At 37.2% G+C, this 14,947-nt stretch overlaps 1 protein-coding gene and 1 long non-coding RNA gene across 2 annotated transcripts; both read right to left on the reverse strand.

Moving 5' to 3' along the window:
• Positions 1-2,149: 2,149 nt before the first annotated feature.
• Positions 2,150-8,509, reverse strand: ptp4a1 (protein tyrosine phosphatase 4A1). The gene is made up of 5 exons (XM_084714709.1): positions 8,377-8,509; positions 7,934-8,026; positions 6,207-6,337; positions 5,198-5,272; positions 2,150-3,357 (listed from the first exon to the last, which is right to left on the reverse strand). The coding sequence occupies exons 1-5, from the start codon at positions 8,479-8,481 to the stop codon at positions 3,240-3,242; spliced, it is 522 nt and encodes a 173-aa protein (XP_084570835.1). The 5' UTR covers positions 8,482-8,509; the 3' UTR covers positions 2,150-3,239.
• Positions 8,510-8,694: 185 nt separating this feature from the next.
• Positions 8,695-14,576, reverse strand: LOC146329448 (uncharacterized). The gene is made up of 2 exons (XR_014769817.1): positions 14,418-14,576; positions 8,695-9,067 (listed from the first exon to the last, which is right to left on the reverse strand). It is a non-coding gene; the product is annotated as an uncharacterized LOC146329448 (long non-coding RNA).
• Positions 14,577-14,947: the final 371 nt, after the last annotated feature.

A 14,947-nucleotide genomic window follows, 5' to 3' on the forward strand; every position in this document is an offset into this window, starting at 1 on the left:
TATCGTGGTGCTTTTTGTCCATTTAGATTTTTTTGGTGAGAGTTTTGGAGATATCAGCTGTAGAGATTTCTGCCTTAGCACTTTAATTGTGCCTGAATAGTTGAACCCATTAAGGCCCATTCCCATAATTTTTTTTCACGAAACCTACCCGAACCCGACCCTCATTAGCATATTTCAACCTGAACCCGATTACAGCCCGACATTTTTCTTAACAAGCTTCTCCCTGTGCATCAAACAGTAGGAGTTTTCAGTGACAGGGACAGCACACAGGGGGAATTAGCAATGACTAAATTGGGCAGAAAAATGAAAATAAATAAATAAACATGGTACAACCAACGTGAGCCTGTGAAATATGTGAGAAACAAGGCACAGCCCGACCTGTCAGGTCACATCAGGTCCCGTTGGGCTTGGGTACAGATCTCGAGCTCTAGTCTGCCTTCTCTCTAATAAAACGTGACTAAATGGCACTCGGTTTGTGATGCTCAAAGCACCAAAAACATACATTTGAAAAATTTATTTTTATCCATAAATTTTGATCTAACAGACATATATTATGGTATGTATTCAGGGGCGTCTTTATACATCACTTCCTTGTACTGAAGGAGGAAGGTAAGATGGTGGAGAGTCACCCGCCACGTTCCTTATTCTGACAAGTATTTTATGCATTTTGTCCGTCTCGTGATGGACGCATCCTTTCTCAATCTCAGAGGGAAAATCAGTCTTTCCAGCTCATGCAATCTACTGTAGGTGGGCTGGTTTGTACGAGTTATTGCTTTTTTTTGGTTGCCACAGAAAGCAGACATGTTTACGGCTGATTTCTCCAAAACTCTGCAACTCACCCCCCAAAAACCTACACAGGCAAGAAATACAACTGTCATTTCTTTTGAATGACGCAGCTCTTTCTCAGTGTTTGAATATCTGCAGTGAAATCAGATTAAATGCGATGTTTTGACTGTCACAGTTAAAGGGAAGCTGCTGCAGACTTTGACATCAGAAAGCCTCCTTGTTGAAATGTTCGTCAGGTTGATAATCAGAAACACTGCAGGAGGGCGACCCTCACTGATGTAAATACTGTAGGCTGTATGTTTGAAAGTGACCACCAGGGGGCGGCCACACAGTTCCACCATCCTGATCTATTTAACCCAGTTCACGAGCCATGAAGTGTGCTCATATATTCTACAATGTTTCTGCTTGTTTTTGCCTTTGAGCAGTTTTTGTTCCAACACAAGCGGCTTTTATATTTTCTGAATAAAACTTGTTATTTCAGCATTGAGGATCGGACACCTGACACACACTGCCTGCTGTTCATACCTGGATTTACGGCTCATTTTACAAGAGAACAACAGAACAACAGAGTGTCAGGAGGTGTGGAAATGTTTTTTTTTTATATTTATAGGATCACATGCTTGACGGGAACAAACCACGACAGAGAGAGCCTGTATGGAAGAAGTGTGGAAGTGAAACATCATCTATTTGAATAAAATAAAGTGTTTAAAATGTGTGACTTCACAGAAATTACACAACTGTATTTTGGAAAGAAGAGCATGTGAGACTTAACTAACCAAAGAAAAATCTATGGAGTCATATTAGTGCTACAAATAAAAGAGTAAATCAGAAACAGAATGAGAACATGAACATGGAAATATAGAGGAATAAACAAAGGAATACATTTTAAAAATGTGGAAACATAAAAAGTATAAGAGAATAATAACAACCATTTTCACATTTATGTTAATTTTTTTTTACATCATTACAAATTTATTTTCATCCCCTTCTTTTTTTTCCATATTGCTTTTTCCTTTTTGACCTCCCTGACCCCATAAAAAACCTCATCTGTTGACATTAATCTCCAAAATTAGATTAATTCTGTCAAGGAAAATCTTTTCATCAGATAATTACAACCCCGTCTCTTGGCGTGTTCTCGACAGATTAATTTAACTTTTTTTGATTTTTCTTACAAATGGTAAAAGGAAACATTTTTTCAAACTGAATATTTAGAAAAAGTTCAGATGCAGATGCATGACAACAGTTGGTAAGTGGACCTTGATTGGAGATTTTCAATTATTTCCACAATGAAAAACAAACTTAACTCAGACACAACCATGATATTAACAATTCATAAGCACTGACAATAACCACACAATCACTCTTTTCTTTGTTTTTCAGTGTATCATTTAATGTACTCTCACAAGTTGGTGAACAGGTACAACTTTGTCGCTCACGGTACTAAATCACACATCCATTGATAGTATAAATAGCCAACCTAATAATAATAATAGTACACATTTTCAAATACATAAAATCATCAAGTATCCAAGTCTTAAGTTACGGACATCAAATAAAAAGGCATACAAAATATCGCAGACGTTGGAAGTCCAGTTTGAAGCAAAAAAAAAGAAAAAAAAAAAAGAAACAAAACCTGGAAAAAAAAAAATCACATTTTGGACATGGCAGTTAATTAGTAAACAGAAGGTTTGATAGAGAAAAAAAAGTTCCTAGACTTTCAATTGACAAATATTGCAACAAGTAAGCATTTTATATTAAAAAATAGTTACTGAAAGGGCATAAGTGAGTGTAAGACTTCCTGCACAAGACAAAGGCAACGATTTTTTTTTTTGTTCCGAGTAGAAAAATGAAACACCTTTTCCAAATGCCAGCGAGAGTCGCCTCCCGCCTCGATTGCCTTTGTTCCACTTCGATTGTAAGGCATTTATGGATGAACCATCTGATTTGAAGGAAGGCATACCTCTTTCTAGTCTGTCTTGAAACGGAACCGTAAGATTGAACGGGGTACATGATTACTCACGTGAAATTAAAAGTGTCGTCTTATTTTTTTTTTATTTTATTTTTTAAGCACATTCTCAGGCTATGTAAACTGGCCAATCGTAATCTTTGGGATGCGTTTGCAGAAAACAATTAATCCAACATCTTACAATGATACACGACTCAGCGCTGCCCTTCCTAATCTTTTTTTTTTTTTTTTTCTCGGGCACATGAAGAGAAAACACGGTGATTCCGGTTCACACAACTCATTTTACTTTCTTTTTTTTTTTTTTTTTGACACTTGAGCGGGAAGGGGACGAGGTGAATTACTGAGCATGGTTTTCCAAAGTAAAATACTTCAACACAACGACTAAGAAAACAAGCCTGCCAATAAGCTAGCGAGGTTTAATTAAACTCTTCAGTTGTGGGGCCGGGAGGGGAGGGGAGGGGACGTTGGCGTGGCTCAGGGTTTGGCTCTACTGGATGCAGCAGTTATTGCGATGGCCGTTGGAATCTTTGAAGCGCAGGCGCATCTTTGGACGATATTTCTCCAGGTAGAACAGCTGCTTGCTGTTGAACGCTCCTCGACGCTTCCTGGAAGAAACAACGTGACATGAGTTCAGCTCAGTTTCATCATTCTCTCCAAACATCAGCTGTTAAACACTTTAAATATCTAAGCAGCACTGAGAGAATATATAAATAATACTAGAGGTACCACAATTTCAATATTAAATGAAATACTGATCAAATCAAAACATCAAACTTTTTTCCTCCACCCATGCCCACGTCCAAAGAAAAAAGACAAACAAAAAACGTCAAATGCGTCCCAGCATAGCTTATCGACTGTCTCTCACACTTGATGTAGACACTTCTTAAAGAATTTGAAAATGTAAATGACAGCTGCCATAAAACCAATTACCTGCTGATCTGTACAAATCAAAACTCAATAGTTTAACAATGGCATAGGCATTAGTGCAAAAAAGAGAATCGTGACTTCCCGACTAAATACTCAAAGTATAATTCGAGTCATCCAACTTTCAGATATTTTCTGCATCATAATAGAGTGCAGCAGGGATAACGTAGTTTTGTAGGCCAACGTGATATTTACTGACGGATTTTGTGCTCTATTACAAAACACGAAAATTTCTTACACCTACATGAACCACAAACCTTAGTTCAGGCATCTAACTAAAGACAAATTCAAAAACCGACAGACTTCAAGATGAGCAGAAATGCTTTCCTGCAGCTCTCTGTTAGGGCTGGGTGATCTGGTGATATAAATACAGTGTGACGATATTATTTTTTTTTCTTCCTATTGAAATGTTGTTTCTCACATGACAGAACAAGACAGACAGTAGTAGTTTAACCCCTGATGTCTCTAGGTGGACTCGACTGTTGTGGACAACATTGTAAATCACTGATGATGGGTTTCTATATGATTTAGCATCAGTGTGATGAACGTACTTTAGTTTATCAAGTATTTAGTTTCCTGAATTTGTCAAAAACACACATTCCTGTACTGTTGTTTTATCCATCAACACTTAATCAGATTCATTTCCAGAATTATTATATAAAGATTTAAATATACAATATAATATTACATATACTGTGATTTTCAGTAATACTCTTGTAACTGTGTATGAAAAATGATTGGAAAACCAACACGTGAGACCTAAAAACATTGACACATCACATACTTTAAAGCACTCCCTCCACTCACACTGAGTCACTCTTATCTCACTATCTGATATCTGAGCTATTTACAGTGACATGACTCATCCCTCCCTGCGTTATGTACTGTGAGAAACAGGCTGTGTGTCACAGAACTGTAGGAAGATCGCAAAACCAATATAATGGCATGGCTGATATTATCTGACAGCTCACCACAGATACACTGGTGTGTGTGTGTGTGTGTGTGTGTGTGTGTGTGTGCATATGATGGGTGATAATAAGAACCTGCTGAACACAAACAATAAATATACTGAGAGCGGAGGGTCTCTTTCATACAGCTTGTCCACCAGAGAGCACCGATAAGATCATTTTTCAACTGTTTAATGTAAAGTTCAGCACATTTCTGGGTCACGATAACCAAATTTAAGGGACCTTAATGTGTTTATGTTAAGAAAATAATATTTGAGGGCCTGATAACTGCACATTACTGCAACATCCACAGTTTGATTCCTTCCACGGTCCCGTGTTGCACGTCAAAGTGTGCCCCTCTACACTGCCCTACCTAATAAAGGCAAAAATGCCGTAAAATAATAGCAGATATATTAAATTTTTTATCAGCCTTGAACTTCTTATTTTTTAATGTTCTTTCACTGTGACAATATGAATCACTGGGAGGCTGTATCAGCTTTTCAAACAAAACATAACCTTCTTCTGGGAAAACCTGAAACCCCGTCGAAAGGTTTTCTTTGTCATGTGAACTTACTGTCGAATGAACTGGACAGCATCTTCATATTTCATCCCACATTCAATCAAGGCGAGTGCGACCAGAACAGGAGCTCTGCAGGGGAAAACAAACGTACCAAGTCAGTAAGAAAAAGAACTTTGTTTTACACCGTCCTTTAGATGTAAAATGATTGTTTTCAGAGCTTTTGTCTAGTTTCATCTATTCTCTTGAAGTTCCTCTTCATCCACTGGCCAAACGGCAAGTAAAAATTCAAATACTCCGAGCCACTCAATAGATTACTGTAATTTTTTGGCTGCTGAGTGAAACAAGTCTACCAGCCAGTTGCATATTTAACCAGCATGTGGCTGGTCCGAATTTTGTGCCACTTGAATCTCAGATCAGTTTAAAGCAGACGGGATGAAAACAGACTCTGTTTGTTGAGTTTGTCCTCATTTCCAACTCAATGAAAACTAATTCTAATTCATAAAACTGTCTGACTCAAGATCAATTTTTTCTGCACTGCACGTTTCTTGCCACAATTGCTTTTAAGAAAAACATTTAAAAAATATATAAACTATAGATTAATCATCAATAATTAAGATACAAACAAGCTAATTTTCCCCCCTCATTTTCATTTTTTATCTGTCCTTATTCAACAAACACCTCCACCAGATGAAACAATGTCAAATGAGGCACATTTTTTTTTGATGAATAAATTATTCACTTGGAAGGAATATTTAGACAATAGCAGAAAAAAAGTCTTCAACTTGATTACTCTGTTGAGCCAAAATACATAAACCAAAGAAAATAAATTTGCAGCGAAATAAAACAGAGAAAAGCAGCGAATTCTGAAGCTGGAAACTGAATGTTTTGATATTTTTAATTGTTAACCGACAACTGATCAATAATCAAAAATGTTGCTGGTTAATTTTCTCTCAATCAGCAACAGTTTTATCTGCCACATCCCGACCAACATAAATCACGTGTAAAATATGATCCTGTATGATGAGAACATAATACTTTAATCTGAGTGACAGTGAGCGCTCACCTCCCCAGCCCTGCCACACAGTGGACAGCGATGCAGCAGCCGGGCTCCTCCCTGAACTTCAGCTTCAGCAGGTTCAGCCAATCGTCCACTATCTGGTTGGAGGGAGGAGCTCCATCGTCGAACGGCCAATCCTGGAGGAGAAGAGGGAGACGGAGGGAAATGATGTCATCTGCCCGGTTTCTCGGAAACCAAAACAAAAGAAGTGAGAGGGCTGAAACCAGCTGCAGGGGAACAAAAATGTTGTTGTAGGGGGAGGGACGGCTGGAGGGGTTTTCTTTCTGTATCAGTGTCTTCATTATTTCTACTGGTTACACATCAAGTGTTTATAAAAATGACCCACTTAATGTAGTTGGTGATATAATCAGTTTATGTTTAACACTTCTGACTCAATAAGAGACAAAATCTTTGTTTCTTACATCATTAAATGAATTTGTGAAGTTTTGCTGATTCTTCAAAGGCAAAAAGTGTAAATGGAACAAAACAAGGAATCTGCAGTTGTCAACTTGGAATATTGGAAATTTTGTTGAGCACATTTGACAATTTTATGAAATGTTGATAGACAAAAAAATAATCAACAAATGATAGTAGGCTTGTGCCGATTGGCATGCAGATCGCAGTTTGATTGATTCCTTCACCAATATTAAGGCCATTTTAACTAGCTAACTTATTGTGAGAAGTAAGATGTTGGAAAAAAAATAATCTCCCAACTCTGCACCCTACTGTGCATTTAGAGATGTTTTTGGTGGAGCTGAATATCTGCCCACTGAGCTGCATTTATTAGCAAACGTGAATTTTAAATTCTAAATTAGAAACCAGTTTGCGAGTGTCTTTTTTCCATAGATCTGACACGCTTCATCTCCGTTTTTTTTATTGTGTTATAAGAGCAGCGTAGCTCCTGGGCAGAGCATAAGGTCTGTCGGACATCTGTGAGGTATCAGCGAGCTCTCGAGTGCTGATTAACGAGCCCAGAGCGAATGATGATTTTCCTCTGATTTGGAGGCTTTTGTGGGTGAAAAATCAAAGCTACAATCTTGTAGTGTGAACTCGGCATAACCACAACGCATTATACGAAAACCAATCACCCAACCATAATGGATAAGTAATGAATATAATTATTGTATAACTGCAGCCCTAAATATAATCCACTAATTTGTATCCACTTCACTTCCTAATCCATCTTCAAACAAAGGAATGTGTACAGAAAACACTGATCATCTCCACTTTTTTTGATTTAACAGGAAATAGTGTAAACAATATTCACCGAAATCAGCTGGATTCATTTTAACGTGTTGAAAATGAAAACATTAACACTGTCCTCCCTGTGGCGCTGCTAGTTTTTAAAGCCATGTTTTTGCTTGGCAAGTCTAAAAAACTCACCGTGACACTGATGTTTGTTTAGTCAACTGATAATTACATGGCTGCTGCTGCTGGATGACAGTTTTCCCGGACCTCGCCGTGATGTGTTAAGTGGTGCACCAGAGCGCTGAAATGGAGCGAACCCTCTAAATCTAAGGTTAAAGTCGTGTTGGCAACAAGCTGTGAGCTCAGTATTATGATTGTCTTTTGTATGTTGTGTTAATGGAAAATCTTGAACAACACTGTTATAAAACTACATATTAACAAAATTAACACCTCAGTTTCTCTCTCAGGCATGTTCAGGAGAGTAACAAAGAGCAAACGCCAAACAAAAAACACACTGGTTTGGTTTGATGCAGGCCCCAACTCACCAGAACTTGGATTCCTTCCTTCACCACCAGAGTGGCGTCATAGGTGGCCTCACAAACTCTCACAACGGTGGTGACTCCATATTTCTTCAGCTCCTTTACAAAAAAAAAAGATGCATCACAGAATTTATTAGAAAAAAAAAAACAGAGAGTAACATGAAAGCTATGTCAAACACAACATGAGATCAGAGGTGATAAAACTTGAAAAATTAGTCCTTTCTTACTTTTTAATCTTCTGCAGAAACTTTAAATCATTAAAGCTCTTATGTTTATGTTTCATCTTCCATTAGTTTTCTCTCTGAAATTATTTCCAAGCACTTTAACTTTTCATGTTTTCTAAATGTGAACATTACATTCTACAAACTACTTTACAGTTTGTACACTTGTAAATTTCCCTTGAATCTGACTGAATAAACAATCTTTTAACCAATGACAATGAGGCTCACCTCGATGAACTTGTTCAGGGTGGCGTTGGTGGGATTGTGGGTAATGAGGAACCTCATGTTTTTGTAGGTGATCTCCACAGGGGCTGGTCTGTTCATACGAGCCATTGTGACAACGTAAAAAAATAACAAAACCCAAAAGTCTTCCACAGAGTAAAAACACTAATGTAAACACGTAGTTAAACTCGGAGGGAATGTCAAACAAAAACGTCCAACGAGCTTCTAGAAACCCAGAAACAGAAATCCTCCGGTCTTCCTTCGAGGTTGGCAAGGCTAAACAAAAAAAACAAAAACGAAGGCTGCGACAGGCAAATGGGGAAATTTGGGGAGTTAACGGCCGAAAAAGGGCGGACAATCAGAGAAACAACTCAAAACCCTCTCCTTTGGAATAAAACAAAAGAAAAGGAAGAAAAAAAAAACAAGGCTGGTTCCACCTTGATTCAGGCCAGGCGGAAGCCGACGAGGGCAGTGTGCAGCGGGTGGAGTTACCCCATCCAGGCCGAGTTGTCGCTGGTTCTGGGAGGCGTCCCGGTCCTGCCAACTTTCCGGGGTCCCTCCTGTGGCTCAAGTGCGTCGGATCGATGGCGAGTTTGGCTGTTCACTCGTCTGCATAGGCAGCGTGCTGAGCCTGGCAGTAGTCCCCACTGCCCTTCAGAAACTCCATAAATGTGTGACCCAGAACACCACAGAACTGCTGCAGGACACAGAGGGGGACAAGGAAAAGAAGAAGAAGAAGAAGAAGATGCTTTAAAGACAAGATTTTAAAAAAGAGAGACAACACAGAGGACTTCTGTTCAAGCTCACTGTGTTAAATGCACTAGAGGTGCTCTTTGTTTTGGCACTGAAATGTGACAAAACAGTTTCTGGGGCTGTACTCTTGTGTTTTTCTTCCTCCCGTGGATAACAGGCTGATGTTTGATGGCAGAAAAAGTTTTGCCGATCTCTGACTCAACCATTAATGTCGGGTTTCGGAGGGAACAGTATCTTTATTTCAGGACAAGTTCAAACAATTTATTTTGTGAACAAACTGATCTTGAGTGAAGTAAGAAAACTAGCCGACATGTAAGCTTTTGTGCTAAATCATTAGTTAACTGACAGAGATGAATATAATGATTTTAATATTCAAGTTAGCGCTGTAGCCAAAGATTATATATCATTAAATTGTAAAGTCCATGGTGACAATTTTTAAATGTCTTCATTTATTGACCAAAGACTCCAAAACCAAAAAAATATTCAGTTTACTATCAAAGGATGAGTTGGAAAACCAGAAAATATTCACATTTGAAAACCTAGAAGCAGCGAATTTTTGAAATGAAATGAAATTACTGCATTTGTTTCCAATCCATTTTCTGTCGACTGACTGGTGATTCAAAGTCAGTTATCAACAAAAATTACTAAATATGTCCTTTGCCAATTAATCTGTAAGCAATAAATAATCAAATAGTTGTCAACTATTAAATGAATTGCCAACAATTTTGATAATTGATGAATCCTTCTGAGTCATTTTTTAAGAAAATTCTCAAATTCTCTGATTTCAGCTTCTCAAATATGATTTTTTTTTTTTTTTTTCTTCAGTCCTTTAAAGGAGCAAACGGAATAACTTTTGGTTCTGGACAAAGGACATTTGAGGATGTAACTCTTTGGAATTTTTTTTTTTTTTTTTTTTACATTTTATGGACCAAACAACTAATGGATTAATCAAGGAAACGAACACATTAATCAGTAAAGAAAATAATCATTAGTTGCAGCCCTAGAGGATTTTATTTGTTTTTAATCTTGGTTAATCTTAATTTTTGTCTTTCAATTCTCAGAACTTTTGATGGACTGAAAACAACAACAGATTAAACACAGACCACATCATCTAGTTGCAGCATCATTAATGCTGCTGATGTTGGAGAAGAAGACAGACAGAAGACAGAAGACAAGCTTGTTGACATTTCTGTCTCACAGTTGCATCAGACGCTCTGAAATCACCTTTCTGCACACTTATTAATAGTAACAACACTGTAACTCAATATTAGCCCTGATAGTTAAACTGCATTTCCAGTCAAATTCATCAGACCTTCAGACTCAGAGTGACTGATCGTATACAGAGCTTCTATTTTACATCCATGTTGATATCTGACAAGAACACATAGATCATAAACAAAGCACAGAGCAGCAACTAATGATAAGCTGCAGATTGTTTTCACAATCAATAGATTAATCTTTAGTCTTTAAAAGTAAAAAAAAAAAAAGGGAAAAATGCTCATTACATTTTCCCATTGCTTCTTTTGTCAAGCCAACAGTCGAAGGCAAAAGACTCTTCATTTACTATACGACAAAGAAAAGCAGCAAATCCTCACATTTAAGAAGCATGGAACAACGAATTGACAAATGACTGAAACGATTTATCAATTGTCAAAATAGTTTTTCTCTCAACCGATTAATTTATTAATTGACTAGTCGTAATTTGTAGTAAAGTAATTTTTCATGGCATGAAATGTTGTTTTCAGCCTGTAAAATGTGGTAATTTTCTTGCTTTTATACATTTATTAATATTAAATTTAATACCTTTGGGATTTTGGCTGACAAAACAGGACGTTTAAAGACAACCTCTTAGACACCGAGGAACTGGGATGTGATTTTTCACTATTTTCTGATGTTTTAGTCATAGTCATAGCTGTTATTTAATAACCGCTAATTAATAAAATAATTTGTATAGGAACAAGTAACAACGGACTTTGCGCAAGAACATTTCTGACCCATTTGCTCAACTGGGCAAGTGGGAAAAAAAATTTAACCCTGCAATTAATCGATTATAAAAAATTAATCGCCTCCTATTTAGATAATTGATTAATTGGTTTGAGGAAATTTTTTTAAAAGAAAAAAGTTAAAATGATCAAATGTCAGATTCCTAAAAGTGAATATTTTCTGGGTCCTTTATGACAGTAAACTGACTATCTTTAGGTTATGGACAAAACAAGACATTTGAGGACGCCATCTTGGGCTTTTGGAAACACTGATGGACATTTTTCATCCTTTTCTGACATTTTGCAGACGGAACAACTAGACAAGTAGTGAGGAAAATAATCGACAGATTAATCGAAAATGAAAATAACCAGTAGTTGCAGCCCTGGCACTAATAATAAAGTCTCTGTATTTATATTTTTCTTCACATTTAAAACTCACTACACTGAAAAATGGTTGTGTAATTTCCAATGTTTTAGAACAACTTTCTGAACAACTAACAATGTAAAATTCACATGAAACTAAACTGTAAACTCTAGCCTCTACCAGGTGTCGGGGTTTGCTTCCAATACTGAACAGGTGCAGATAAAACAGTGTTTTTAAAAAAGAGCTTTCCACAAAATGTGATAATACACAGCATAATGCTTCACAGAGGGCCAGATGAATGAATAAGGGGCACAAATGAAAACCCACCTGTCAGTATGTTATATAAAGTCACACTGCAGCACCATGTAACATCTTACCTAATGGCTGCTGGTGTACAATAGGAAGGATGTGTCATTTCTGACATCTAGGTCATATCAGTGAAAGCTGAGCTCACCATGAGGCCTTCAGCTGGGCTTAAACACTGACACACTCTGTTATTATCATCTCTATAATTCTGACTCACACATGCTTTCACTGCCATTTACTTCCTAATGTTTTTGCCCTTTACACTCTTAAGAAGGATGTAATACCTGAAGGCCTACTTACTGGAAATGTTTCCCTCCAGCTTATGATCCAAATACTAAAACCTAAGCTGTTCAAGTATGCTTTGTTAATCCGCTATTTTCAGCTGAAAAACAACATTTGATAGAAAACGTTGCATGGGAAACAAAATGGAGTGATTCAATGACTGAAGAGGGAGGGTGATACAAAAACACAAAAGATGTGAGAAAGTAAAAGTGGTCACTTCAATAGATGACATGTTGCATTACAATACCAAGCTGTGTTTTTTTAATCCTTTCTCATCTTTATTTCTAGTAAAAAACGTACATATACCAAACTGTACAAAAGTTAGTGCTTGGGGTGATAAATAAAAATAAAATGGACTGTTGGTAGGACAAAAGAAGCAAATGGAAGACATCACTGTGGGCTCTGGGGAAAAAAAGTGATGAGCATTTTTCACCTGTTTTCTAGAAGAAACAACTAATTAGAGCTGGACGATATGGCGATATTATATTGATGTCACGATATGAGACGTGAAGATACGTGTTGTCTTTTCCTGGTCTTAAAGGCTGTGTTACACAAAGGCAATGCAATTTTATGAACTTAGCAGACTATTCTATTTTTGTCTTAATCCACTTAGTCATTACATCCACATTACTAATGATTATTTATCAAAAAAAAAAAAAAAAAAAAAAAAACATTGTTAATATTTACTGAAAGCACTAATAGTCATCCCAACAATATTGTCGCAATCATTACCAACACATCTGGTCAAAAATATTGTGATATTTGATCCATAGATCCCAGCCCTAATCGTACATTTGCACTATATGAGAATTTATGGTACATTATTTCAGAGAAATTGTGTATACTGAGTTGAGGCCCTGACCGATATATAAGACAGCCAGTATTATCAACCTGATATTGGCCTAAATGTTGTCCAGTATGCATCCTTTTTGTTCTTACAAACCATAATGCATACTATTTTACTCTATAGGTAACATTTTATGTATCTTAGATCCTTTTTCTCATGTCTATTTGAATATATGTATATATATTATTCTATTTCTGGCATAGGGCGGGAACAAATGGATATTTTCATAGTTGATTAACCAGTTGATTATTTTCTTGATTACTTGATCGATAGTTATTTTAAAATGTCAGAAAATGCTGAAAAATGTCAATTAATGTTTCCCAAAGCTCAAGATTACGTCCTCAAATGTCTTGTTTTGCTCACATTGCAAAGATAATTAGTTTAGTTTTCATAGAGGAAAAAGAATTCAAACAAATGTGCACATTTAAGAAGCTTAAATCAGATAATTTGACTTTTTTTCTACAATATACATATATATTTATTAGCAAAATAGCGATTTATCTAATAAACAATCATTGCAGCTCTAATGTCATGTATAAAAAACAACAAAACTACTGGAAAAAATATACTAGTTCAGCGCCCAGGTTTCATTTTTAACAATAAAGTTTATTAATAAACTGTAAAATATTCTACCTACTCTCCAGTAAAGGGTACCAGCCCCAAAAATCAAGCATTACACGAGCTGCAGTTCAGATATATACCGTATATCGCGGCACAGCCTGAAAATTTCCTGATATTATTTAAAAGCCATGTCGCCCTAGAAGAAGCCGGCCTTCTTCCTCACCATCATCCTCAAATAAAGTCCAATATGAAATCACATACGGTACCTAAAGTAGTAATGTCTGTTTGGAGCAGAGCTCGTATAGATTTGTTGTTATGATCAGAATCACCGTTAAATGAAATGTGGTCTCTGGTTGAGGATATTGGAGATAACCGGGGCGATACAAAGCTGTAAAGTGTCCTTTGTGTGAGGACAGACTGGGCGCCATCATTTAACGTTAGAGGCCTGTAGGCACTGTCAGGGCTCAGAGATGGACAATCTCACAAGGCTTTCAGGTGACAAGTACGACGCCTCGTCAAAGCAGCAGACAGCTGGTCTGCGTCGGAATTCACTAAGAAAATGTCATTTACGTGTTGAGCTTATTTCACATAAAAATACGTCGATTTTATCCGACAGAAACTTGGAGTGACTAACGTTAGCCAGGAGCAGCCCGTGCTGCCGCTTCCTCACCATGACGAACATCACACAAAAGCTTTAAATGCACTTGAAAAAAGCGGAACAAACACCCGCTCAGCCTGTTAACGTTACTGTTAAGAAAGAGATTTAATGTTAAGAGTCAGAGTCACGGTGGAAATAAACCGGGTTCGTGACGAGAAGGCCGTGATTTCACCGAAGAAACGTGAAGGCCAGCTGGTAACGATAACGTTAACTGATTTAAGCTTCAACACAAGCCGGAGGAATAAAAAAACATGAGAAAAACAAAATGGCAGCCACAGAAAACATGTTACTTACTGGGATATGCTTACTCATTGAAGATTGTAGCTTAATCATACAGCCGGTCCCCAGAAAAAGGTAAAAATATGAAACGGTTCTCCACCATACAATCCGGTGCTGTTTCTCCGAGCGGAGCCGAAGTCTCCTGATCCGCTGCGACGACTCCGTCCGACAGGCTGGAGAGGAGGGACAACACCACTTCCTGTCACGACTTTCAAAATAAAACACACACATTTTAGCAGCGCTACTACTCCGCCACACAACTTTCTCCCCATGCAGCTTTAAGTGCACATTAAAAAAAAAATATATATTTTATATGGTTTTATATGGCTGCTTATTGCTGTCACGCCCGAAAACAAAATATATTACGTTACAATGTGGAAAGTTCCTTAGGGATGGAACCAATTATTATTTTCATAGTTGATTAATCTGTCGATTATTTTCTTGATTAATTGATTAGTTGTTTAGTCTATTAAATGTCAAAAAATGGTGAAAATGTTGATAAACGTTTCCCAGAGTCCAAAATGATGTCCTCAGATGTTTTATTT

Source organism: Lutjanus erythropterus, chromosome 3, assembly GCF_056507025.1.
Source record: "Lutjanus erythropterus isolate fLutEry1 chromosome 3, fLutEry1.hap2, whole genome shotgun sequence".
In the NCBI taxonomy this organism is placed as follows: domain Eukaryota; kingdom Metazoa; phylum Chordata; class Actinopteri; order Lutjaniformes; family Lutjanidae; genus Lutjanus; species Lutjanus erythropterus.